The sequence below is a fragment of the Fundulus heteroclitus genome, chromosome 8 (assembly GCF_011125445.2).
Source record: "Fundulus heteroclitus isolate FHET01 chromosome 8, MU-UCD_Fhet_4.1, whole genome shotgun sequence".
In the NCBI taxonomy this organism is placed as follows: domain Eukaryota; kingdom Metazoa; phylum Chordata; class Actinopteri; order Cyprinodontiformes; family Fundulidae; genus Fundulus; species Fundulus heteroclitus.
This window is the reverse complement of record NC_046368.1, coordinates 9,483,369-9,510,618: the sequence shown is the minus strand read 5'-3', so window position 1 is coordinate 9,510,618 and position 27,250 is coordinate 9,483,369. Positions and strand designations below refer to the sequence as shown.

Sequence of the window (27,250 nt, the reverse complement as noted above, 5' to 3'; positions counted from 1 at the left end):
TCTTACTCGCTTGGAGAAAAGTATCTATACCAAAGTGTGATTTGTGGTAAATTCCCGGGAAACAAACATTTTTATTTGCAAAGCGTGGCTGCTGACTTTCATTGACTTACAGCAACAAACTAGAAAGTAGAGGTAGCTTTTCATCAAATTCACAAACCTTCAGAGAAAACTAATTTACATTTTGGCAGTCAGGTAATTCAGAATTAAAAAGCCTATGGACAAAGCCTGGGGTTGGATTGGAGAGAGATGACGACAGAAAATGCGCTGTGGCAACTCTTAAAGGGGGCAATGAAAAGAAGATGGAAAAGAAAATGCCTAGAAGAAAAAAAGAGACCAACATGAAGAATTATAAGACCAGGTCAAAGAAAAGCGGTTAAGAAACCCAAGACCAAGAAATAAAAGGACCAAGATGAAGATAAACAAGACTTAGACCAAGTTAAAAAGGATAAAGAGCAATATGAAAAACACTAATTTGAGGAAGACAATGATACAATGGGAGAAGAAGTATATGTAGAAGACCTCGATTAAGATGAAGAAGTCCAAGACCAACGTGATCAAGATCAAGATGAGAATAGACAGATGAGGATGAAGAAGACTAACCTGGAAAAGACCAATGAAGACAACTAGAAGATAGAAGCTCAGGACTAAGATCATCAACATATTATCTAGATCTCACCAAGAACAATAAGAAGACTAAGGATGGATCAAACAAAGAAGATGAAGAACACTAAGAACAAGACAAAGAAGATAAGCTGTGGCAGATTTCCCCTCATTATTCATCACCTAAATGAGAGAGAAGCATCCAGAAGACAGTGGCTTCGCATTATTGTTTAAAAATATAAAATTAAATCCTCCACCCTGGTATGAAGATAAGAAAAAAAGCATAGATACAATTTTTAGACACGGATGTGGAGGGTTTATTTTCAGTGTAAAAAGGTGGATGGATTATTGCAAAAACAGCCTTTGTAAAAAAAAAAAAAAAAACCCCTTGCAGTTTTCACCCTCTCTTAATCGACAATTAACAACATATCTGGATGCTTTTTTTCTTTTTTCAGCACACACCACCAGAATGTAGGCTATAGGGTATTGGCACACATTAGAGTAGTTTGTATTGGCGGTCATACGTTTAAAAACATTGTATCGGTGCATCTCTATTAAAGGCTTTCCCACCGTAATGTTTAACTGAACCTTTTCCTCCCACTCGGAGGGTGGCTTCATAGACACGCTTGGTACAAGGAGCTAAGGGGCCCCAGCTTGCAGGAGCTGCAGCGATTTATCGACCCCTGCAGAAACGAAACCGTGTCCTGGGACGTGCAAACAGCCTCCACCGCTGGCCATCTGATCCGCTCTCACACATTACATCTACACTCTTGTTGTGTTGTTTGACAACGGTTAATCAATGGACTGAGCTCTTTGCAGAGTCGTGCCGCTCACGTGCCAGAATTCCCCCTCTGACAAGTATTGTGTGAAGACATGATCGCAAGCAGATTTGGCTGTCTAGAAACATCGTTGTTGATCTAAAAAAATGCAGGACTTGTGAGAGACAGGCTGGGTTTTTCATTAAAACTTCAATGAGAATTGTCAAAGAGAACCGACATTGGTAACAAATACAAGAAATAATAATAATTCAATTCTATTAAATGTTTTCAATCAAATTTTATTTATATAGTGCCAATTCATGATACATGTCATTTCAAGGCACTTTCCAAAGTCAAATTCAATCATATTATACAAATTGGTCAAATAATTTCCTATATAAGGGAGCCCAGTTGATTGCATCAAAGTCTTTCCAAGCAGCATTCACTCCTGGAGAAGCGTAGAGCCATAGGGAGAGACGTCTGCATTGTCCATGGCTTTGCAGCAATCCCTCATACAGAGCAAGCATGAAGCAACAGTGGAAAGAAAAACTCCCCATTAACGGGAACATAAAACTTCCAGCAGAACCAGAACCGGGCTCAGTATGAACGGTCACCTACCTCGACCGACTGGGGGTTAGAGAAGACAGAGCAGAGACACAACAAGACAGACAAATAAGCACAGAAGCACACATCGATTCAGGAATCTGTTCTACATTAGATAATAGCGGGTGATCTGACTTCCCTGGATGGTGACACAGCTAACAGAACACCAGTCCAGGTGTACCTACTATGAAGAAAAAAAAAAGAGAGAGAACAAAAAGTTAAAAGCTGAAATGACAACAAGCAATGCAAAACTGGAGAACAGTAGAACTCTGAGAAAAATAGGCCCTGATGTCCTCCAGTAGCCTAAGCCTATAACTGCATAACTATAGAGGTAGCTCAGGGTAACACGAGCCACTCTAACTATAAGCTCTGTCAAAAAGGAATGTTTTAAGCTTAGTCTTAAAAGTAGACAGGGTGTCTGCTTCACGAGCCAAAACAGGAGACTAAATGTACTTAATAGTAATCCTCTAGTAGGAGTAAAGAAGTATTTGGATAAAAGTCTACCTAAGTGCTGAGTAACTATTGGATAGTGATGCCTTATTCATTTTTTCTTAGAAATCATGTAATTATAGAGACAAAAATATCAAAAACTGTTGTATTTTTGAACAAAAAAACATAAAACAGAATAAAAATCAATAATATCTTATTAGTGATGTAATAACAATATCAATAGTATCAATTTGACTCATATGTTTCACACGATAAATGTAAACGCAATGTGTAAGGAAGGAACTGTACAAATAAATACAGGTGATGGAAATAATTAAAATCAACCGACAAAGCACAAACTGTACAAAGATTTAAAAACAACACACAGATAAGATCACATAAAATAAAAAATAAAAAACCTTAGGAACATAAATAATTAGGAACATAAACATACATTTGCAAATTTCATGTTGACTGCACAAAGCGTTTGAAAGAAATCCCTCCAGTAGGTAACAAATGCTTAGACAGTCACACTTCTTCCACTTAGAGGATTTACTTAATGCTGCATTTTCACTCCGTGTTGAAATGCAGCAGCCAGACGGGCAGATAGACTGGCAGCCTGTGTCTGGTTCATGTTTGATTAAAATATGCTTCACTTAGTGAGAGGACCAGAGGTGGGTATATTAGCCAAAAATGTTACTCAAGTAAGCGTAGCGTTACCTTAAAATAATATTGCAGAAGTAAAAGTCAAAATTATGGGTTAGAAAAGCTACTTTTATGAGTACATTTTAAAAAGAGTTGCTCAAGTAGTTTCAGCTCATCACGTCACACATCCAGTATACCACTACTGTATCTCACTATGGGGAGGATGTTTACGTTTTTCAGAGCAGAAAGTGATATTTTGGGTATTTGCTGTGTCCATCAATTTTTTTCTTCTAGCCAAAATGTTCTAAATCCTATTTCTATAAAAAATTGAAAACCATTTATTTTCTTCAACTAAAATACACAATAATAATATGAAAAGGTAACCACATGTCAAAAAAGTTAAAAGCATGAGAAAACTTTTGCAAGAGGTTATATGGGATTTTTATTTAAATTCTGACCCTAGATGTAGCAGGCATCCATTAAAGACAAGATAAAATTGCATGAATATTTCTTTCTTGTTTTGAATACAAACCATGTAGCATCAATTTCTCTCTTTGGCTCACATGCAGGCACAGACATGAACAACATGCATCCATAACAGCCCACAGAGCAGCAATAAATTGCCAAGCGTCGGCTCATCAGAGGTGCCTTGATGAAATTATGAACAGAGTTCAATTACACCTAGTTGCACGATTTAAGGGAAATTAAAACTTCAGCAATGGACATTGCTTGGCTCCACAGAAGAGCACAGGAATGATAAATGCGTGCGTAGAGCTCCACAAACTACTGTGTAATTAGATTTGGCCCTGCGGGACTCCATTAATAACTTAAAATATAATGCACACTTCATTGGAGGGGGCCATCAAATGTGGGTGTGTTACTGCACTCCGGAGGAGGCACCCTGTGCGCTTCATAACCGCCAGTGAGAGCTTGACAGAAATCAAAGGAGGCCAATCTCATGGAAGTAAAATTTGTAATTAGCTCTTGAAATTACGCGTTTTAATAAAGTTACAAGCCGTGAAACTCGAGGAAATGTTTCCGAGCGAAGGCCTCATGAAGGACAGAGGAGATTTGAGGATGTTTGTTTGTGTGAGGTTGTTGACCTTTGATTATCTCGCCAAGCGTTCATTAGCTAAACGACTGACACAGGCGCCCAGTGTGATTGTTGCTTTAATTAAGCAGAAGCTGATTACTGATGTCGCAAACATGCACAAAGCTGAAATGCACAGCTAATGCCCAGTGTACCCGCTTACATTAAGACTTTAAAGCACAGTAATTAGCCATTAGTTGCTAACGGGCTACTTTAGCTGCCTCTTTAGAGAGGGAGACATACACTAGTAGAAAGTGTGTGGGTCATTTGATCATATCTTGGGATTAAATACAGTGAAAGGCTTTAAAAGCTGAGAGCTAAGAGAGAGGAGAGTGCTTTCATGAGAGCGTTGAAGGTCTTCTCTGTGACACTGAACCGGCCCAGTTGACTCCAGGCAAACTTCTCTGTCTAGACAGCAGCATGACATGAACAAATTTTTTTCTCTTTGGTCTCACTTTGTCTATGTAAACGTTGAACTTTTACACATTTAGTCCCATTAAAACCCTAAAATGGAATGCATTTAGTTGGAATAAAATGTGACAGACCAACATAAAGTATACCGTGAATTCAAAATGGGAGCAAAAGGATTAATTGTATTCTGTTTATGTTTTTGTTTTGTTTTATTTTACAAATAAAATCCTGAGTTAGTGGCATTTATACGTTTAACGGCAGAAGTATTCACACCCATGGCTGATTCTTGTTTTAATTGTTTTATTATTCAATCAATGACTCTGATTGAAAATGAAATGGTATAATTATTCATAAAAAAACAAAAATATTTTCTAATTTTTAGTTGTATTGTAATCCAATCCAACTTTATTTATTCAATTCAATTCAATTTTATTTATATAGCAGCAATTCACAACACATCTCATCTCAAGGCTCTTTCCAAAGTCAGATTCCATCAGATCCTCCAGGTTGGTCAGAAAGTTTCCTCTCTAAGGAAACCCAGCAGGTTGCATCAAGTCTCTCCAAGCAGCATTCACTCCTACTGAAAGAGCGTAGAGCCACAGTGGACAGTCGTCCTGATACTGAGAATGCATAAAGCGACAGTGGAGAGAAAAACTCTCCTTTAACAGGGAGGAAAACCTCCAGCAGGACCAGGCTCGGTGTGAACGGCCATCTGCCTCGACCCACTGGAAGTTAGATAAGACAGAGCAGAGACACAGAAAGCACAGGAGCACACATTGATCCAGGAATCCTTTCTACGTTAGATGGTAATAGTGGATGATCTGTCTCCCTGGATGCTGTCACAGCTAACAGAACGGCAGACAAGGTGTACCTTCTATGAAGAGAAAAAAGACAGAGACAACATAAAGTTAAAAGATGAAATAACAACAAACAATGCAAATTGGAGAACAGTAGGAGAACTCAGCAGAGTGAGAGAAAAAGACCCTGATGTCCTCCAGCAGCCTAAGCCTATAGCAGCATAACTGCAGAGATCATTTTACCAATTACCAAAGGGACCAACGTGCTGTACAGAATAACATAAAAAAACATTTAAAACATTAAAATGCTATAGCAAGAAAAAGCACCACAAAACCCAGAAATGGGATAGAATCAAATGCCTTAGCAGCCATACAATAAAAGACTAATAAAATAAGCAGAAGCGAAAATCAACTTCTCACATGGTGTCAAAGGCCAAGGCAAAAAAAATAAAATAAAATAGTTTTAAGGTCAGACAGTAATGTAGCCAGTCTGGTGTTCAGTGGTAGCTCATTCCACATTTTAGGACCCGCCACACCAAAGGAATGGTCAGCTGACCCAAGCGAGCGCAATTGTCTATAATGGTCCAGCAGCTCAGACAGGTAGCAAGGGGCAAGGCCATGAAGAGCTTTAAAACCAAATAAAAGCACTTTAAAACAGATCCTAAAATGTATGGCCAATGCTCATATTTGCGTGTACCAGATAAAAGATTTGCCGCTGCATTTTGCACTCTCTGTAGCTGGGCAATATAGGAGCCACTTACCCCCACATAAAGCGCATTACAGTAATCCAGCCTAGTAGTGACAAAGGCGTGGATTACTGTCTCAAAGTCCTTCCTGGAGAGAATTGGTGTCACAACTGCATGTAGAAATTAATTTATACCCTTTTAATAAATCAATGGACATTCTTTAGTTTTGACGTTACAGCATCAAACCTCTCTAGTATCTGCTGATCAGCTTTTTGCATGTTTCTGCTGGTTTTTCAACGTGGTTTAAGGCCGAAAGGCCTCCTTACCATCACCCTAATCTGTAGCTACTTTTACAGATTCTCTATTAGATCAAAATCTGGAGTCCAACACATTAATATCACTTCCATTCAGAACAAAAATGAACAGATGGAAGTACCGGCGTGATGTCGTGTCTCTCAGTCACTTTTTATTTTCGCAGCTAAACGAAAAAACAAAACGTCACATTGATTTTGATTTACTGCTCTTATTAACTTCTGATTGAAGCAGGCTCTTTTTGTATGTGATGAGGACGGATGGGATCAGGAACGGGTTTATCATAGGGAAATATTAGGCGAATTGGAGATAAAGCCAGAGAGGCCAGACTGAGATGGTTTGGACATGTAGAGAGGAGGGATCGGGAGTATATTGGTTGAAAGATGCGGAGGCTGGAACAGTCAGGCAGGGAGCTTATAGGAAGACTGGAGAGGAGATTTATGGATGGAGTGAAAGAAGACATGAAGGTACTTGATGTAAGGGAAGATGGGGTTAGAGGGAGATGAAAGAAGCAGAAGCAGGCTTTGAAATCTCACTTTGAATGTTTGCACTTAAAAAACGATATTTGCCGTACATCGCAATGTAACCAGATTTCATGAGATGGAGTTATGAATAAAAGTGATATAAAAGTCATAATCAGACATCTTTAAGAAATTCTACATTCAACAGGATTTATTAGCGTCTTTCTCCTGGCTCCTGCTGTGGAACCAAGACTTTCTAGCTCCTTAGATGATACTTGTGTGATAAAAACTGTCCTTAAAAGGATCAACTTGTAATTTTTTCTGTTAATATATGAACACAAATGTAACTTTGTATCACAATACCAGAGCTTGTCATCCAATTCAATGGGGGGGGGGGGGTCGCAAGGCTTTCAGTAGTAATTTATTAGCTCTTAATGTGGAGCCTTCACATCGCTATTTGGCAGAAATGGGACCATTAACACGTTTAGCCTTTGAAACCTAATCCTACCTTTCCAACTAAAAGCTTCCAGAAATCGGACATCATTAAAGACAGTGGGGATAAATCCACACGGATAAATGGGGCAAATTAATTGCCATCCGTTTCAAACGTCGGCAGCCATCTTGGGATGGGTTCGCTGTGGTCGAAATAAGGGACGTATAAAAAAAAAGACAGTCCTCACGAAAACAACAACCTTTCATTTATTTGTTGTGTTTCTGTGTTCAGCTTGTCTTACACCAAAACAGTTTGGTTTCTGTAAAAATACTCCTCCAGATGTCATTTTTTTTTTTTTTTTATATTCCTTGCACCGTCCCTGAAGATTTTTGAATGATGGCCGAAACCCTGATAGAATTCATTCGACTCCTGCCCATCAATCTGAAAAGGGGAGAAAAAAAAAAAGAAAAGTCAGGTTCTCTCTCCTGAATTCCTGGTGAAGTTGGTTCTGGGAGGATGGGGGGCTCCTTATCTGTCAGCGGCAGCGTTTTGATGTGTTTTGACAATGTTGTTTGTGACTGATGGGGTCCCTCGGTTGAATAGTTCCTGCTGTTTAGCTTCTGAAGTGATGGAGCGAGGAGCGACAAGCTGACAGATGGAACACAAAGTTTCCGACTGGTTATTTTTCTACCTGAGACAGTGTGTGTGTGTGTGTGTGTGTGTGTGTGTGTGTGTGTGTGTGTGTGTGTGTGTGTGTGTGTATGTTCGGGGGTGATAAAGTGTTTTGTACCCATCTCTCACTCTTCGTGTGTTCTGTTTGTGTGTCAGGCCTTTCCCGTCCGAGGACACAGCTCTGAATGAGGATGATGTGTACCGGAGCCTGGAGGAGTTGGCAGAGTAAGTGTGCATTCTACCAAAAACACCCAAGCTGACTTTTTTTTTTCTTTTTTTAGTCACCCAGTTGGACATTCCAGTAATTCTCTAGAGGCTTCCACTAACCCTAATCTCTTTCGAATGTTTTTGTCATTTCAAACAAGAACATCTACACCCTAAAAGGAAATAAGATTACCCCAAGTGTGCATGATTTGATTTGAGGGAAAGGCACCTGACCTAATTCTGTGCTATTATAATGTCTGAAAGATATTTATATGCAAGATATCAAAAAGAAATGCATAATCTCATTTCCCCTCATTCGCTAACATCAGATAACATTATTCCAGTTTTAAGTCAGTTAGTGCAACCAGGATTATTTGAAACTGCTAAACTGCAGAATGATTAACCATCCATCCATCCGTCGGTCGGTCGGTCGGCCGATCGGTTGGTCCGTCTATCGATGTATCTGTTAGAGAAGTGGCTTCAACAGATACCTGGAGAAACATCAGACATCTCAGTCCACAAAAGCACAATTGCACCTCGCCTCACAATTATTGCAGCGAGCGTAATCTGTATCGCATTTTGAAAAGTGGAGCCATGCTGTCGAGAGCTTTCTATCCTCCATGCTTGCTTTACGTGCAATGCTGTGCTCATGTCCAGCATGGAAAATCGGCCACTCTTCCACCCCCTCAGTGCCACAATGATGTGTTTTGGTACCAAAACATGGTGCTGTTTGACTTTACGTGAATCTGTACCTGCATTGGCTGAATTTAGGGTTCATTCCACCTGACAGAATTGGTGTGATTGGGTCACGTTTGTAGGCCCCCTTGCCCTCACACAACTTTTTAGCTCTGCGGAAAGTCTAGTCAAGTTTATTAGTTACCTAGGATTTTCCACATATACAGTCAAGGCAGCAGCTATAAAGCTTTAAACATGATTTAGGGCTTGGTGACAAAGCTCTTAGGACTGTAGGTTAAGACAAATCTTCAGAGCTCACTGTTAGAGAACTCAAATTGGTCACATCTTGGGCCACAAAGTCTCCATGATAATTATTGTAAGGCTTTTGAAAACATCTTTACCAACAGAGCCCCTGCTTGTGAAAGGTGCTGTAATTTAACACATCTGCAACTGACAAAATACAACATGAATCAAAGACATAATCTGCTGTAGCAGCTGATAATTTGACTCTTGATTAATTGTCTAATAAGCAAAATACTCTTAAGCTCTTTCCCTTTATTTATGGGGTACCTCAAGGCTCCTCCAACTCATTGACCATATTTCCCTTAGGAAGTGCTGAATGTATACTAGCAAGGTTTAAGATAAAGCTCTTTAACTTGAACAACCCTGTTTTTAAAATGATAACTATTTAAGCCGTTGAACAGTTCATACTCATTTAATATTTATAGTCCTACTTAAATAGAATAGTCTGGTTTGCTTTTCAAGCTTCCAGTATTTATGTTTCCTTCAGTTTTATTTGTTGGTATATTCAACTCTCTGATGCTGTTTAATGTCACGGAGAGCAGCTTAATCGTGGTCATGTCTGTAAAACGCACAATGGAGATAAGCGTTAGCTTTGATTGCTTTAATGCAGAAACTATTTCAAGATGTAAGAGTTCTTATGCAGAGATATCACATGACTTGCAGGGCTTGAAAGCAAGTTGTGATTGCCACTTTTTCCTATAAGTGCGAATTGCCTAATTACATAATCAAAGAGCACTCTGCCACATTGCATGAGATGACATGGCGACACCATCTCATTCACCGCGGCAGAGTGCTCTCTGATTTTTTTTTATTTTTAGGCTTAGCTGCGATTCTGTGTGCCTCTGTGGCTGTCTGCTTGGTTTTGGCGAACAGTGGTTTGGTTTTCCTGTGTGTGAAGGAGATTTGTCGGCTCTGAGGCCGGTGACAGCAGCTGCTCGACTCAGATTAATGGAGAATAATTAGCTAACCGCTCTGAGATGGGTGTCATTCATCATGGAATGATGGGGAGATGGAGAACCGGGGGCTGAAAGAAGATAATGCAAACTATAGATGCATCCCGCCTGAATACATGATTGGGATAAACTGGGTAGGATGATGCAGGCTGAGTGAAGGATATGAGATGCTGCCAAGCAGGCTAATACTGGATTAGGATGCAGGATGACTGTATAGAATCAAGGCTAAACATTTTCTCCCTCTTCCAAGCGATAATCAAATCTGAACGTGCCCCCCCCCCCTTTTTTTTAGCTAATTAAAGGAAATGTGACATAATTACCAGAAACTGACATGTCATTGATGTAGGAGGACCTAATCTATTGTTTAAATGATTATGTTTTTATTCATTGAATTACAATGTATTTAAGAATTGTAGGGGAACCAAAATCAAGAAAAGTTCCACTTGTGTTACTGAGTGCAGCAGACTCAAATGGACTGTGTTGCGCAAAAGTATTCACACCCTGTTAATTTAAAAATATATGAATTTATTACATGTGAATTTTATGTAATAGACCAACACAAAATAACACATACATATAGAGTGGAAGGTAAATGATTCACAGTGGTTTTGAATCTGAAAAGTGTGGCATGCATTTGCATATAAACAGCATGAATCGCACATAAAGCTCCCAAAACCTACCACCTAAGCAGAGAGACCGAGCCGTGAGAGGGATAAGCAGGCAAGAGGCCTAGTGTAACTCTGGAGGAGCTGCAGAGATCCACAGCTCAGGTGGAAGAATCTTTAAACAAGACGATTATTAGTTTTGCCCTTTACATCTGACCCTAAGTGGCAAGTAGAGGACATTGTTGGAACCAGAGCATAAGAGATCCGCTCTGCTCTTTGTTATAAGCCATGTGGGGAACACAGCACATGTGTTGAGGAAGATGAGACCAAATTAAAAATGTTAGCCACAATGCTAAACTCTGTGTGTGGAGGAAAGCTAGTCCTGCACATCCTGCAGTGACACATGGTGGTGGCAGCATCATGTTGTGGGAATGCCTTTCTTCAGCAGGAACAGGAAAGCTGATCAAAGGCCGCATCCGAAAACATCCTTTGCGTAATGACTCTTAAGCCAAAGCGAAAGTGCGTCAGGGGTTGTCATTATAAGTGCTGTCCGAATAGTACAGTGACTAGAGAAGGAGGTAGGAAAAGGAGTCTGTATGCTTCCTCACATAGCTCCATTAGCATCGGATCCTCTTAAGGTCCCTTACTGTTACTAAGGAGCTGAAAGGAATCCCACAGTCCTTTGTGTGACATGATGTATCAGCACAGCCCACCTCATGGAAGTTAACGAAAATGTCCGGAGAGAAGAGAGCGCGCACTGTTTGTTTCCACTGCGTCATGACGTCTGAGTTAAAGGCTGTCAGTAATCGACACAGCAGTCCGAAGCTCCTTTCCTTGCCACAATAGAGTTTTTGCTGTTGACCCCATGAAAGGTCAACCAACAAGAGATAGGAGCAGGAGGTAGGAACTATCATCAGAACATTTTGGATGCAGCCAACGTTTGTAGGAAGATTGATGGAGCTTTCGATTCAAGAAGAAACTTGTTAGAGGTGCAAAATGAAAATGAGACTTGGGTGGAGATTCCCCTTTCTAATGGGAGCTGAAAACGCACTCAGGGCTACAATAAAATGATTTAGATCAAAATGTTACGGCGGTTAAAATGGCCTAGTCAGTTTGGTTGTAGAAACTGTGGAGATCGATCCTTTCGCAAGTCACTGTGTATTCTTGTGCATTGAGCAGGTGATATGCCTGCCATCCAAAGGTTAGAGCAGTGTTTAACATCCAAAATCTATTCTATACATTGATTGAAATTAACCTTGGTACCCAAAGCAGCAGCTTCACTGAGTAGGAGGTTTGACTTCATCGTTTTCCTAAACGGTCAGGGATGTCACAAAACCGAGGTCTATATGTGACCTATACTGTAGGAGCAGAGGGCAGGGTCTTATTGAATTAATCATTCCGTTCCCCCATACGGCTACACTTGACCTTTTACGAGGAACGGTTTTGTTTCACCGATGGACAGAAGCATAATTGATTCATCAGCAGGTCCTCCACTTAATGCAGTCGGACACGCTTAGCACATAGGTCATGCTAGCAATAACCCTCCTCTCAAAGACTTATTAATTAGCCTGAAATATTGATGTGTGTGTGATTTATGATGGGTGCATGACTGAATTACAAAAAAAAAAAAAATGGGGATGAGGCAGTGATTATCTTTTTACAGTAATAACACTCATGTTTTATGGATGTAAAGCCAATCGGTTTCACCGTAGGAGGGAAATAGTGCAAAGGCAGGACATGTGGGGCTGTAAAAACATCATTGTGTACGATATAAAACGGCAATATTGCCGCCACAAATTTTGATCGTAAAGGATAAAGGCTTGTAGAAGAGTGAAACCATAATTTTATAGCAGATCTAAGAATCTCCTGAAACTGTTTAGTAGCCTAAAGGTAAAACAGAAAGAAAAAGGAACCAACTGCTGAATCAGGCCTAAAAATTGATTTTGGCTTTATGGCTAAAGATTTTAACGGACGGATGGATTCCGGTTAAACTGGTTGGATGAGTGGATGCACCATTAAGTCTACATGACAGAATGACATGCATCTTCCCCAGATACCAAATTTACAAAGCGATTTGAATTGCTTGCTTAAATTAGTTGGAAATTTTAAGCTGAAGGACAATGTGCTCATCTCTGAACCACTACATTAAATGGGGGCATCAAAGATCCCAGGGAGGTTCATTCACCAATCGGGCAAAGCAATTCCACCACTAATAGATTAAATAAATAACACTGATTATCCCTTCATCATGGCACGGTTGTAGCAGCATAACAGCAAGTGAATGTTGTGTTCTTAAAGTCTAACTTTGTGCTGTGAATCACCAAACTAAATCAGCTCTTCTAGGTATTTTTGATCTTTTTTGGTAAATATTGAGCTTAACTGGTCCAAGGAGGTTTCAAGGCGCACATGGGGGCTGCACACGACCTTACGGTAACCATGCTTACTGCTGTAGCTGGACCAACCACAGAGCAACAGTAGAAGGTGGTCTGATCTGAAGAATTATGTTTTCTCTTGCATTAGATGGATGTTAAGTGAGTCTAAAGTTCTTACCTGGGAAACATGGTAGATTCATTTTGTGGAAAAAAAAACCTGAAGTTCAGCTCCATGAATTTTTTTGGGATCATTTATGTATTCAATAGAACACCAGTAGTTCCAGTTAGTGGAAGCTTCAATGAAACTTCATTGATTTTTGCAATTTCACCATTTCACCCTATATAACAGCTACCTAAAGAAAAGAAGATAAAAATAATTAATGATCATGTCATTTATTCCAAAACTTAGTCATGAAAAAATTGGGACACCCCTTTAAATACTCAGCTCTTATCAAGAAATCTGCACATAGACTGAAGTCTGATCTTTTTTATTTGTCTTTGGGGGAAAAGTGATAAAATTCCACATAAACATAATCCATTAACCTTGTTTTACTCCTCAAACAAAAGAGGCAAAGGCAAAATTGGACATCCCACCCCCTGATAGCTAGTGTTGCCCTCTAAGTTAACATCAGTGAAACACTTGGAACCATCTACCAGTCCCTGACATCAGTCTGCAGAAAGTTTGTCCCAGTTTTTTTGTTTTAGGTTTTCTGGCTTGTAAGGCCCAGGAATTCTCAGCCAGTTCTTGGTGAATTAACTAGTATGTTTTGGTTCAGCCTATTTTTTTCCCAGATAGTCTTAAGCAGGCACTGATACAGATGAAATATATATTTTAGACTCATCTTAAAAACAACATTATTTCAGAGGTTTTGACCTCAGAACCGTTCTTTCTTGGAGAGCAAAGGTTTCCTTCTTGCTCACCTCCGATAAAAGTTTCACCTGTGCGTTTTCTTTCTGTCTGTAAAGGCAGGCAGATTTCATATCAGCGGTAGCAGGAGCATTTTCTAGGTCCTGTGATGACATTTCATGGATTTTGGAGACTTTAGGAAGGGGTGTTCTAATTCATTCCTCACCAGAATCTGCATTTATTTATAAATATTTCCCAAAAAGTAATAAAAATGTCCTTGAAAAATTTCTCAGTTTGAAGTGTTTGCGTTGCTGCTTGCATTTCTTCAGTATTGTTAAAATTGAAATGAAATAGCTATATTTACAACTGTAATAACGTGCAATAAAAGAAGATTTTATATAAACATATCAAAACATTATACAATAAAACATGAAATATGTAAAGATTGAACACAATAAAACCAATTTAAAACAAACAGGGTCTTACTGATGTTGAAAACCAAAGAATAAAAATGTTTTTTTAGGATGGATTTTAAAAGCAGGCAATTAAGGAGCCTCTCCAGTGTGCAGGGTTGGGTTATTCCATAGTGGAGAAGGCCTTGCCCCCTCTGGGCTTCCTCCTGGACGTTGGTACCTTCTTTTGGCTGACCTGAGGGACAACAAAGGTAAATAGGAATAAAGAAGATCAGGGGAGGCACGGCAAGATCAATAAGATCATCCAAACCTTTAAAAATTAAAATACAAGTTATTGCAATTAACTCCAAAATGCGCAGGCAGCCAGAACAAGGGTGGTGGGGTCTGTTTGTTTTTTTTTGTACCACTGGTATCTCTCTATTGACCGGTTCAAAGCATTGCAGTGCTTGGACTTCACTGTTGATGGTATGTGAAGTTTTTTTTGTAGAGAGTTGCTCTGGTATGAGTAATCTCCGTCCAGCAGCTTGTCCTGAAGCTGTAAACATGCTAGAGACGGTGTTTTGCTCGACTGGGCATCATTTAAAGGTTAAGTACAAGTCACTTCAGTTGTTAGACGATTTCCATTTAGAACACGGTGTGTCAGAGGTTGAGTGATGTGGATTGAGGCCTGCAGCCGTCATAAGGAGCTCACCTGAACGCAGTAGCTGTTAAAACGGATGGTTTGGATGTTCTATAATGCAGGGATGTAAATGTTTGTGAAGCACTGTGTTGTTTGCATTCTGCCTCACTGTATCGGTTTCTTCATCTAATTGAGGTCTCGGAGGTTAATACGGTGAACCTGGTCCTTCCTTCTTCCCTCTGGCGTTCAGATGTCAGCTTTTCACCTCGCTTAACTCCCAAGTCCTCCCCATCTGGAATGACTCCATCCTGGAGTCGACAAAGCATGAAATGGGGAGGATCTGGCACAGTTGCCAAGGGACTTATTTCCTTTGTGAAAGGCACACATGCATTTCCATTGCCAAACATGCACTGTCACAAGCTCTTTGTGTCACTCTTTAGCAGCTTGTTTTTGGTGCTGCAATTCCTCGGGGAGGGTTACAAAAATATGTCAATAGCTTTTAAAATAGGGAATTCGCACAGGTTTCTGCGGTTTTTGCTTTTTTTTAAGAAGTGTTTAGTCATATCTACATTCCTGTGGTTGTTTATCTTTTTAGTGATTTTGTTCAGCTGTTTTGTATCAAAGTATGCTCTGTGTCAAAGTAGTTCTTCTCTGATAGATTTTTATCTGAACTACAATGTAGTAAGTGGGCTACTCCTGGCTTTCTCCATATGGTTGCATCTGTCTTTACTTATAAAGGAGCAGTAAATGACTTGTGTTGATAAAGTTAGCTGTTTGTAATGGAAGTTTGTCATTAGGTTGAGACAAAAGGGTTTATTAGAAACCGTAACTTTGGGTATGATGCTGGTGGCTGCGTATCCTGGTTGTGTTGATTACTACGTCCTGGCCTTGGCCTGTGCGGCGTGGCTGGGTCAGACGTGCTTGATGTCCTACTGAGTATCTGAGTCTCACCCTGTGAAAAGCTGCTTTATTTGATTATGGAAAGATAAAATAAAGGGTTTTAACAAAATCAGACATAGTAGGCAGGATTTTAGTCTAACATCTCAGCTACTGGAAAATTTCAGCATTCTTTTAAAGCAATTAAAGAAACCTAAACCCATTTTATTCTGTAATAAAAAGAATACCACAATATATTTAGCAGCTTTACTACCAGAACCTGCCTGTTACAAATGAAAAGACCTAAATGTTCAAATTTTCTGGTAAGAATTTGGGAAACATATGCTCCCCAGTGCTAATGCAGTGAATCATTGACCATTCGTCCTCCTCGCTCATGTAGACCTATGTCATCATAAGCCCGGAGCGCTGACTAAGCCGATTGCGTGCCAGTGCGCTGGACACCCTCTGGCTTGTCATTGTTTTATCAGACAGAAAATTAGACCCTAATTCATGAGCCCTAAGGTCATTTTCTCCCACTCTGTGTCTCACTGATGTTTTTTCATACTAAGACATGCAAGAACACACACCTACACACACAAACACGTCCACATGGCTGCATCTGAATTATTTATACACGTTCACATAGGCCCAACAGAAAAAAACTGATTTGGAAATTTGTCATGTAACAGCGTGCCACTGGCACAAATAAATCTCTTAGTTGTTTTTTTCTCTCTCTATCGCTTCCTCATAGCAACACATATTTATACACATTATATGTAGGATGTCTCTATACAAACTCAGCCCTGCTGCATTCAAAGTGCTCTTCCTGTTTATTTTTTATTATTCTGCAAATGTGATTACCCACAAAATGAGACGATGCATTGTTTTGCCATGGTTTTCAAAGAACTTGAATCTCAACACATTTGACAGGGATTAACATAATAAAACAACACAGAGTCATGCAAAATTTTCAAGGTTAAGAACAATCACAGCTTTCCATTCAAAGATCTGAAAAATGTGCCGTTTTTTATTCAGCCCACCTTACTCTTACACCCCTAAACAAAATCCTGTTCATCTGATTGCAATTTAATTTGAGTATAAATCCAGCTGTTCTTCGAAGACCTCAGATGTTTCTTAGAGAACATTAGTGAACAAACGGCATCATGAAACCAGCAAACACAGCAGGATGTCATAGCCACACGAGTTTGAAGCAGGGTTGGGTTAAAAAACTATGTTATCCCAAGATTTGAACATTTTACAGAGCTTTGTTCAATCCGTTGTCCAAAAAACGGAAAACAAACACGACACAAAACAGGAGGAGCTGCAGAGATCTGCTGCTCCGGTGTAATCTTTAAACAGGTGAACTAATAATTGCATTCTCTGCAGATATTGCATTTATGGAAGAGTTGTAGGAAGAACAATGTTGTTGAAAAAAAGTCATACGAATTCCCATTAGCAGGTTGCCACAAGCCAAATGGGGGCACAACAAACATTGGAAAGTAGGTCCGGATGAGTATAACATTGATGTTACATGACCCAAATGCAAAATACTGTGTGGGGTAGACAGCAGTCATTAATCATCGTCACAAACACCCCATCACTTATGCTGCATGGATGCTTTTCTTCAGCATGGACAAAAGATCTGGTAGGAAGTTACTAGAAGATCTGGAATCAAGGGAGATACTGGAATGAAACCGAAACTTCACAATAACTGGGATGGGTGCAGGAGGTCCACCTTTAACTCCATAACAACCCTAAAATATACAAGCAGACCTACAGCGGAATAGTTTGGATCAAAGCATTTTGTTGTGTTTCAATGGAAACCAACGGGAAATCTTTGGGAACACATTAAAAACAGATGTTCCCGGTGGGCCTCCATCCAATCTGACTGAGCATAGGTGTTTTTGTTTCTTGTTTTTTTGGTTTTTGCAAAGAAGAGTGGACAGAAAAGTCAGTCTTCTTGTCTTAAAAGCCGGTAAAAACAAATGCTAAAAGATTTGCACCCGTAATCGCATTCAAAAGTGGTTCTGAAACCAAACTGTTTACATTTGTAGGTAAAAAAAACGTCTTCACTATGTGCTACTTTATATTGATTTATTCAGTACAATTCCTGTAAAGTTATGGAAAATCTTCAAAAGGATGTATATACATCCAACATTGCACTACAGTGACAGGTGAAAAAAAAATCTACCCAGAAGAGGCGTTGGGTTGTCAAATAAAAGAGGCAATACGATTAAAATCAGCCGGATGAGGAAAGGTTTGGATGAGACAACCAATCAGTACTGAGATATTAAGATTATATCCAGACCTGCTAACCCCATCACTGCATCACTGTAAGCAGCAATAATAAGGGATCACGCGTATCTTTAACCGGCTGATTGAAAATGAGCCAACGATGAGAAAATAACTAACTGAAGAGATGAATAAAGAAATCACAAATCAATAGAAGGTGCTGTGGAGTCAGATAAGTAATCACTAACCAGCAATAATAAAGACAGATCAGAGAAAAAAAGCAAATGATACACTCAAGTACACACTGTTTCTCTAATCTTTATGTATTTTTATTTTGTTGACTTGTATTTCATAATTATATGCTATTTGTTTACATGAGCACTCCCAGGTGAAGCTCATGATGCCCCCCCTCCCCCTCAGATAACTCTGTCTTAGAAGATTTACAGCACAATTAAGTTCAGAACGGGCCTCACCACAACCTCTCTGCCATGCAGCATCTCTGGGAGTGGTCCTGAAGTCCCACCGCTGGGAGAGGACCTGCTGATGGGACAGCGTGAGCAGGCCCCCTGTCCTCCCACGCAGCCTCGTCAGTATTCAACCGGAGCCACTTTGGCCTAATGAAAGGAGAAGAACCGCATTACTGAGCGTGAACCACGACACCCCAATTAAAACTTCAAACAAGCCTCACTTGAGCAATATTGCAAAGCTGAATTTCTGATTGAGGGCAGATGCGTCTTCTCTTATTTTCCTTTTTTCCTTACCCTCATATTTACACAGACGGAGGGAGGATTATTGTAGCTGGGAGCCGATGGATATATCCATCCATCCATCCATCCATCCATCCATCCATCCATCCATCCATCCATCCATCCATCCATTGACTTTATTCTCCGCCACCTGCTGCCCCTCCCTCACTTATTGCTTCAATCTGACAGTCAGCTGGCTGAAACCTTGGTTGCATTTCCTGCCTACAAACAGAAGAAACTAAAGAAACACCAACCATCCCTCTCATTAAAGAAAAACATTAATTTAAAAAACTACGGTTGGCTTTCTGTGAGTACCGTGGCTGTTAAGCAGCTGATTGCAGACTCTACCCAAAAAGATAACCTGAACAATTTACCAGCTTCTACTAGCGTGTTGTTTTTGTTTGTTCTTTAAGGAGCCGGACGGCACAAAAATAAAACGTTCTACGCAATCAACAATTGACAATGTCTAAATATCAAAAGTCCAGTAAAGTAAATTTGAAAGAAAACATTATTGTAACCAAAGTTCTCAATATTATGTCATCTTCAAAGAAGTAGGAATATTTATTTTCCTTTTTTAAATAAAAGGCATTACATCATGTAGCAGATTGTAATTTTAATTGGGTAGATTCATAGAAATTGCATATCTGTGTTGTTTTTAAGCCAGTTAATCATACCATCCTGTCCTGCCCAGGCTGATCCTAAAGGTCCAGGACATTTGCTGAGTTTGAGCAATGCTACAAGTTACAGAACTGAATCACTATTAACCAAAATAATATTGAAAGTAAGAAGAATTAAACACGAGGAGGAGGAGATTTCCGCCCCAGAAACCTACATATATGGCATTAGTCATGAAAAGAAAAAAGAAAAACTTTTCATCATTCATCCACTCTAAACATGCAATGGTTTTAATGAACTTTGAACGGGGTTTCCGTCTGTGGCTCCATTTCTCTCAAAGTCTCTTTGCAGAGCAATAATGACTCCTGCAGTGCGAGGCGAGGTGCGCTATAATCCCTGATAGCATGAAGAGCAGCAGCCGTTCCTCTCCACAGCAACTGTCTTTGCCCTGCTGGCTCCTGGCCTAATTAAAGGTCAGTTAGCTAGCTGGGTGCCAAAACAATATAAACAGATTCAAGGGAAATGCCACATGGGGAGCCCAACACTTCACAGGGTTGGAGGCTGGGTGCTGAGTCTTTTTCCTTGGAAACAAAATCATTAGAAAAATTAAAATCACGTCAACCCTCCGGCCCGCATCTTTGAAAGATAATGAGATGCTGCTGGTTTGACAGCCCAGGGTCTTTCAGTTGTCTTAAAGCTTAACTTTTTTTTAAGTTTGATGGGGATTTTTATCCAACCTCTCAGCGCTTTATTTTCTCTCTCTCTCTCGCTTCAGTGAGCATGACTTGGGTGAGGACGACATCTACGACTGCGTGCCATGTGAGGACGATGGGGACGACATCTACGAGGACATCATCAAGGTGGAAGTACGACAACCCATGGTGAGATCTTTGTCTTATAGGCCCCACCCCCTTTTCTCAGTGTCTCATCGTCTGATTTATCCTGCTGCATCTTATGGTACGAATATCCTGTCTGACTAATTGTAACACTTGGTAGGTTCCGAGCGGTTGACATGTCTTTGGCAAAATCAGAAACAAACGTCTGGAAACAAAAGCTGGACAGACGGTACTAAATAAAAATAATCAAATGTTTCCCTTTATAGTCCCACAGAGGGTAAATTTGTCTCTGCGTTTAACCCATCCCTTCCCCACACTGATTGGCCCAATCTGTGGTCAGGAGTTTTGCCCAGAGTAACACTTGCAACCTTTGCAGGATCTCCAAAATGCAAACGTCCAGTAGGCCACCCCTCCCACCACCACTGACCATGGACTTAATTAGCAACAGAACCACACTGCATGATCAGTTTATGGATCTAAACTTGTATGCATGCAGATAATCCTTTGCATAAATAACTGGTAAAGATGTTTTGAAATGCATGAAATTAATTCATCTTTTACTGCAGTACTTTACCTGAAAACTAAAAAAAAATGCTTCTAACTAAAGTGCAGTTAATCAACGAGGATAATACTGCTTTAAATATGTGAAAATAAATACAATTAAAATGTGAAATAATTATTTTTGGTGATCGGAACCCCTTACAACCGCCACAGGAAGTCAGGCCGAACTTGATGAGACTTAAAGTATTTTCGAGTTAATCATTACCTAATAAGGACCCTTTGTTTTAGCCGCTCTTAAAAAAGGGAACAACCCGAAAACATACCATGGGGAGGTTCCTGCACTCTACTGGGACTTTAACTGGAACCATTTGCTATGCATAAAATAAATTAGGATTGAAATTTCAGCTACAAACACTACAGGTGGGGTTTGGCATGTGAAAAAAAGCGCAGTGGAGGATCTGTGATTCTGTGGGCCTGTTTCTCATCTGTAAACCTTTCTTCATTTGCGTGGCATTTTGAACTCTTTCAAGTAACAGAGGCTTGAATAAAAATTTGCTTCATTGTTGGGTCTTTCAGGAGGACACAGAAACGGTTCCTCATTTTGTTAAAAAAAAAAAAATTGGGAATTTGTTTTATAGAAAATGTTCTACAGGCAAAAGGGAATAAAGTTCCTCAAATTAAAGGTGGAATTTCCCGAAAATGCTCAGGGCGAAATTATGCTTCTGCAATAAAAGATTCATTTGTTTGATACGTTTACGACATAATTGCCAATAACTGTAAACGTCGCAGTGTTTTTATTAGGTGTAGTATCTTTAAACTGTTGAAAGCTGTAAACTACAACATCTTTTTTGGCTCCTAGTGAATTTATTGTTATCAACCTGCTGCTGACATTAATTAGGAGAAAGATAAACAGACAACATAAGTGGGGTGACAGCATTTCTGCTATTTCAACAATCTCCTGTTGAAAATCTCATTTTAACAATGACTTGTTTCATCAGCAGTTAAAAAACCAGGTATAAACTGGAAGGATCTGTGTTTATGCTGCGTTCTTGGGCCTTGGTTTGACACAAACACTGCAATGCTTGTGAATTAAAAAATTCACACTAGATTAAGATTTCCACAAACTGTGTTTACTGTGTTCTCTTGCGTTCGCTCCTTCTACCATGAAGGTAAAATCACAAATTGCAATATTAAACTGCCTTGCAAATGCATTCACAGACCTTGAATGCTCTTAACATTTTGTCGCATTACGACCACAGACTTTAATGTAATTTAATGGGATTTTATGTAACGCACCCATCGTTTTATGTGTGGAGTCCGTCTGTGTGGAAGTTGGCCTCCTTATTGTTACAGCTGCTCGGTAAAGGCCTCATAGGTCTGTTAGAGAACTTCAGCAAACAAACAACATCATGAAGACTGAGGACCACAGCAGACAGATCAGCTTTCAAAGAAAGAATGACTCATTTCCTGCACTTTCTGCTGCTGCGAAGAGAATGGAAACAGAAATGTTATTGCTTTCTTTTTAAGAGGCAAATGTGCAAATCCCTTCTTATGTTTTGGATCTCCGATTTTCTGCTAAATATACTAAACATTATTCAATGTTTGTGCAGGGGGGAAAAAAATTCTATAAAAAGATTTTTTCAACTTCATCTTTTAGAGCTAAAAACAGGGCGGTACTGGAAGAAAACCGGTTTGTTGCTGTAAAAGACTGGATACTGGGGCGGACGTTCACCCTGCAGCGGGGCACGGGTTCTAGGGTCATCTTTGAAACACCGTAGGGATCTTTGAAACCCTGCAGTGTTTCAAATAATGCTCATGTGTTAAAAGGGCCTAGTCAAAGACCACACCTAAATCGAAGTGAGGATCCGCAGCAATTAGCTCTCTCTCCAAAAAGGAATCTGGGAAAATGTTGCTCAAAGCTGGTAGAGGCGCAGCCCATCAGGCTCGCAGCTGTAGCTGTGCTAAACGTGGAGTGGGGGACATTTTCAGGCTAGCCTTGCGTCCTCTTCCTTCTGCATAGCACTGATGCACATTGTTGTGTCACAATAAGTCGGGGTTGGTGGTTGTAATGTAACAAAATGGGAAAAAGTTCATTGTTGAGGAAACATCTCCCGGTCTTTGCAGCGTCGTCTCTGTTCCACTGTGATGCAGCGTTTACCTTGACATGAGTTCTCTCAGCATTCTCACATTTATTGTCTGTTTCAAACCTGCTTTATATAAACTTCTCACTTGCTTTGCCCTCCTCATGCTGCAGATCAGATACATGCAGGTGAGTTGTGCTGTGCTTGTGTCTTTACCACAACAACCCCCCCCCCCCCCCAACCCCCACATACACATACACACCCTCCCCATCAGCTAACTTCCCCTCATCACTTCATTTCAAACACACAGCATCCCACGAGAATGACCCGACCATAAGGGTTAGTGACCCGTGCATGGTGGCGCGGAGGACCCCATCTGGTTGAAAGTCTGACTCAGGAATTGCGACTTGAGCTCAGTGACTGCAGTGTTAACTGATGTCAGCGAGCACCACCCGCCGCCACAACAAAGAGCGAGACAAACTTTGTTGTGCTGGCTTTGTGCCCTGCCTCGCTTTCTCTTTTCCTCATTACATGCTGGACCGAAGCCTGGGCTGGACTTTCATTTTTTTTTTAATTTTCATTGTTGGCTCGAGTTTTTATTAAATTTTTTTTTATTTTATTGTTAATAGCCAAATTTGGTCCAGATGGCTTCCTTACTTCTTCTTCATCCTCCTCTTTAGTTTAGCAGCTTCAAGTGCACAACATATTAAAATGTGTTCAAATTAAATCTGTATGTTTCCTTTCCAATGGACTGTGGATTTTAAAGAGCTGTTGGCTAAGCTGTGAATGGAAATCACTCTGTGGTCCTACGTTATTTTATTCAGATTTCTCCTGAAGAGCCTATTATATTATTATTATTATTATTATTATTATTATTATTATTATTATTATTATTATTATTATTATTGTTATTATTGTTATTATTATTATAATACCATTGCAATTTAGATCGTTAACTGATTTCCAAAATGTAATCACAGACCTATACAATACATAAATGTTCTTCAATAAACTAACAGGCACCACCTGATTACCAGGAGTTGTTGACTCTCAGTCACTGTCAATTATTGTGTTATAAATACCTGCCTGGTGAGGTCTGGTAGTATTATAGAACAATAGATGGAGTGAATTTGTGCACTGGCGTCCTTTAACAGCAATTTCTGTGCACAATATAAAGAACAAACACAAATAACGCATTTCTAAATGCAGGAATTTGTTAACAAAACACTTCAACTTCCAGTTAAAATGCTTCAGTCAAGTAACTCTTCAACTAGGTGAGTATTCAACTGAACTACTGAATCAAAGTGAAAAGAACTTGAGAAACTAGTAAAACGGAACGTGGTAAAACTAAAATAAATGACTAATAAAACGATGCAGCAATATTAAAGTTCAATCTGAATATGTATGTTTAAGAACCAAGGGTATTTAGAGAAATTTTCAGTGAGGCCAAATTAGCTTTAAAACTATCAAAGAACAGCAGTTGCCAATTGCTCAAACAACCAGTTCACAAACAGGAGAAAAAAACAACAAAAACATATTTTAATAACATATTATTTTAACTATAATTTGCTGAATTAGAGATCCGTAACCATTCAGACAATTAATTCCTAATATTTTGTTGATTAGCCATTGCAGGAAGTAGACTACTAAACCGGCAGCTTAAAGCAGATTTGGCTGTCTTAACAGCAGTGATGAAGTCAAATCCAGAACAATTTTTTGTTTTGTTTTAACAACAAAGAATATCTAAGCGACGGTGCTATTTATCCACCCTTTTTAAGTCCCACATGTACCTTTAAGCACCATTAGTACAAATATTCCTGTGTTAATGAACGCTGGCGGTGGTGCTATGGCCGATCACCTCGCAATCAGAGCGAGCTGTGTATTAAAACACAGCAGAAATAATATTGGCTACCGTCTTAGCATTATAAGAGCTTTTATCTTTAGCATTGGCAGAGGTCACAGTTTGGCAGGCTTATAAGGACTATGCAGACATGTTGTATGCTGGTTAGTTAGATGAAAGGCAGAGAGAACACTTTTAAAAGTGGAATAAGTTCAAGCTGGAAGGTTAAAGTGACCAATAATCAACTTTAAAAAAACAAATTTGCAGCAATATGTTCAGTGCTCTATTAGCACCGAAGCAGTAAAGCACCACAAACAAAGTAAAACACTGGTGAAACAGGTATTTAAAATGTTTTATTCTTAACCAACTCTTCCTGCCCAGACACAACATACTTTGTGAAGCATTCTGATGGACAATCCAACAGGGCCAGTGAGTGTGTGGCAGGTCCGATGAGCAGAGAAGACGTGGCAGCTGCGGCAAGCATCGGTTCAGATTGGCGCACGAAACAGGGTTGCAGTTTCAGTAACGTCTTCTTCAGGGCAGTGGAAGGGAAACTGCTTAGCTGACGTAATTAGGGACAGCCTCACTTCTTGGGGATCTATAATTCTTTCAGATCCTTTCCTGCAGGAGTTCAGGACTAGCTAGGTTCAGGCGACTAGTCTTATTTTCAGTCAGGGTATGGTCACTAGCGTTATATTTTGTGGCTCATTTATTTGAAGTCATTTTAATAAGGAGAATAAACTAGAAAGCCAGCATGTTGTTACTTTTGTAAGATGATAATAAAACGAGGTTTTGAGCATGCCGGGGCTTCTGAAAGCCCTTCAACCAATTAAAACTGAGGGGTCAACATAAGCTAGCAGCTAGCGTTAGCTTGTGCTGTCTGAGAGGATTATAGCTGCGCTAATGCACGTTCAACACCATTACTAACCTTTCTATGCTTCTCACAAACATCCATGTCATACTGACCGTTATGCTCATTAAAAAGTAGCGTAAAGGTCTAATTTTAGCCTAATTTTGACAACTTTCAGTGTAACGGCCCGTTAAGCTGAAATACACTGTTGAAAACCTTGATTTGTGTTTACTTTATCATTTACACAGTTAAAGGGGTTAAAGCGGTACATTGTTCCTTTATCTTAACGCAGTCTTTCAGCTATTTCCTTGAAGGTCACCATAACCTGTTAGCTAATCCAAATTACCTGAGGCCGTGAGAAACTGTTTCACACCAGAAATGTAGCATGAACTCCACATTTTGTCTGGTGAAACAAAATGTGGGACACGTGGCATTCTCATCAGTGTTTCATCCCTAAAATCAGCTCAGTGTTTCGACACTACACCGCTATGCATGGCAGCATTATATCATGGTTGCATTGAAACGCTTTATCATTTGAAACTACCACCTGACATACAGCCCACACTGCTCAAAGCTTCTGCATAAATTGATCAAAATCAGTAAAATCCCTGATGACGATGCTTTAAAATCCCAATTAGTCCAGCCATTTATAAAGATGTAATTATGTTTTTTCTTTGTATTTTCTAGAAAATGGGCATGACAGAAGATGACAAGAGGAACTGCTGCTTAGTTGAGATCCAGGAGACTGAAGCCAAGTACTACAAGACTTTGGAGGATATTGAGAAGGTAAATTTACGGCCTAATTTTAGTCTGGTGGTTACAGTTTTTCTCAGAAGCTCTCGATCATTCATCATGGGTGTCATATTCATTTGGTGCTTTTAAATGACTTATTTTATCTTATTTTTATCTTATCTCAGAGTGGAAATATGCAACTTACGACTGCAGTTGGTGTACACTTTTGAATCTAATATTAGTATTTTCCAGTGAACACATGGTCACAATTATTATTATTAGGCTCAAATACAACACCCTCTCACTAATAATTGGTTAAATCTATCCTTACAAGTTGCAGGTCTGGCAGTTTTATCATTTGAACACTTTTATTTGCAGAATTAGTAGAGCTCATGTTTTTAATGGGGTACAGGTGGGGGTTTTAGGAAGCCAGTTCCAGATACTTTGATAATATCAGACTTTATCTATTCTATAGCTACTTCTGATGTGTGTTTGGGATCATTGTCCTGTTACAGCACCCGCCTGTGTCTAAATATCAAACAGCTCACATGATGACGCTGCCACCACTATGCTTGAGAGCTGGTACAGTGTTAGCATGTAGGTTTAAAGCTGTTACCTAGAAAAACAACAATTCTGTATAATTTTGACCCTGCGTGCATAAGAGAAAATCCAGAATGATTTCAAACTTGTCTACCTATGTCCTGTTTTTTTTAAAAAAAATTGTATAGAATAGAAAACATAATGGAAAAACTTTATTGACGTTCTTGTTAAAATAATTAAATGTTGCCGGTAGCTCAATGAGGCCAACGGCAATAAATAGACCAAAGGAATCAGAATTAAAAACAAAAAAACAAACTTAAACTAAATGTTGTGAAGTCATTCCTCCTTTGGAAAAGATTAAAAAATATATTAGCCCTAAGCTAACATGATGTTTATGCCCATAGTGGGCACATGATTAACAACTGTTGATCATGAGCGAGCTCTGGGTTCCTTTCTGCTGCCGCCTTGTTGCCGGCGCCCGATGCCCCTTGGCTGTGTGTCAGCATGGAAATG

At 39.6% G+C, this 27,250-nt stretch overlaps 1 protein-coding gene across 11 annotated transcripts in view; it reads left to right on the top strand.

Annotated features, from left to right (window-relative positions):
- Positions 1 to 27,250, top strand: part of vav2 (vav 2 guanine nucleotide exchange factor) — a 275,668-nt gene that overhangs the window by 189,494 nt on the left and 58,924 nt on the right. For 7 of the 11 annotated variants that reach the window (XM_036140080.1, XM_036140078.1, XM_036140076.1 and 4 more), the window contains exons 4-7: positions 8,054 to 8,122; positions 20,133 to 20,238; positions 22,949 to 22,963; positions 26,153 to 26,251. In XM_036140080.1, the coding sequence (XP_035995973.1) occupies positions 8,054 to 8,122; positions 20,133 to 20,238; positions 22,949 to 22,963; positions 26,153 to 26,251 (289 nt within the window). The remainder of the gene's footprint in view (positions 1 to 8,053; positions 8,123 to 20,132; positions 20,239 to 22,948; positions 22,964 to 26,152; positions 26,252 to 27,250) is intronic. The other 4 variants (XM_036140085.1, XM_036140082.1, XM_036140079.1 and 1 more) reach the window with 1 other exon arrangement.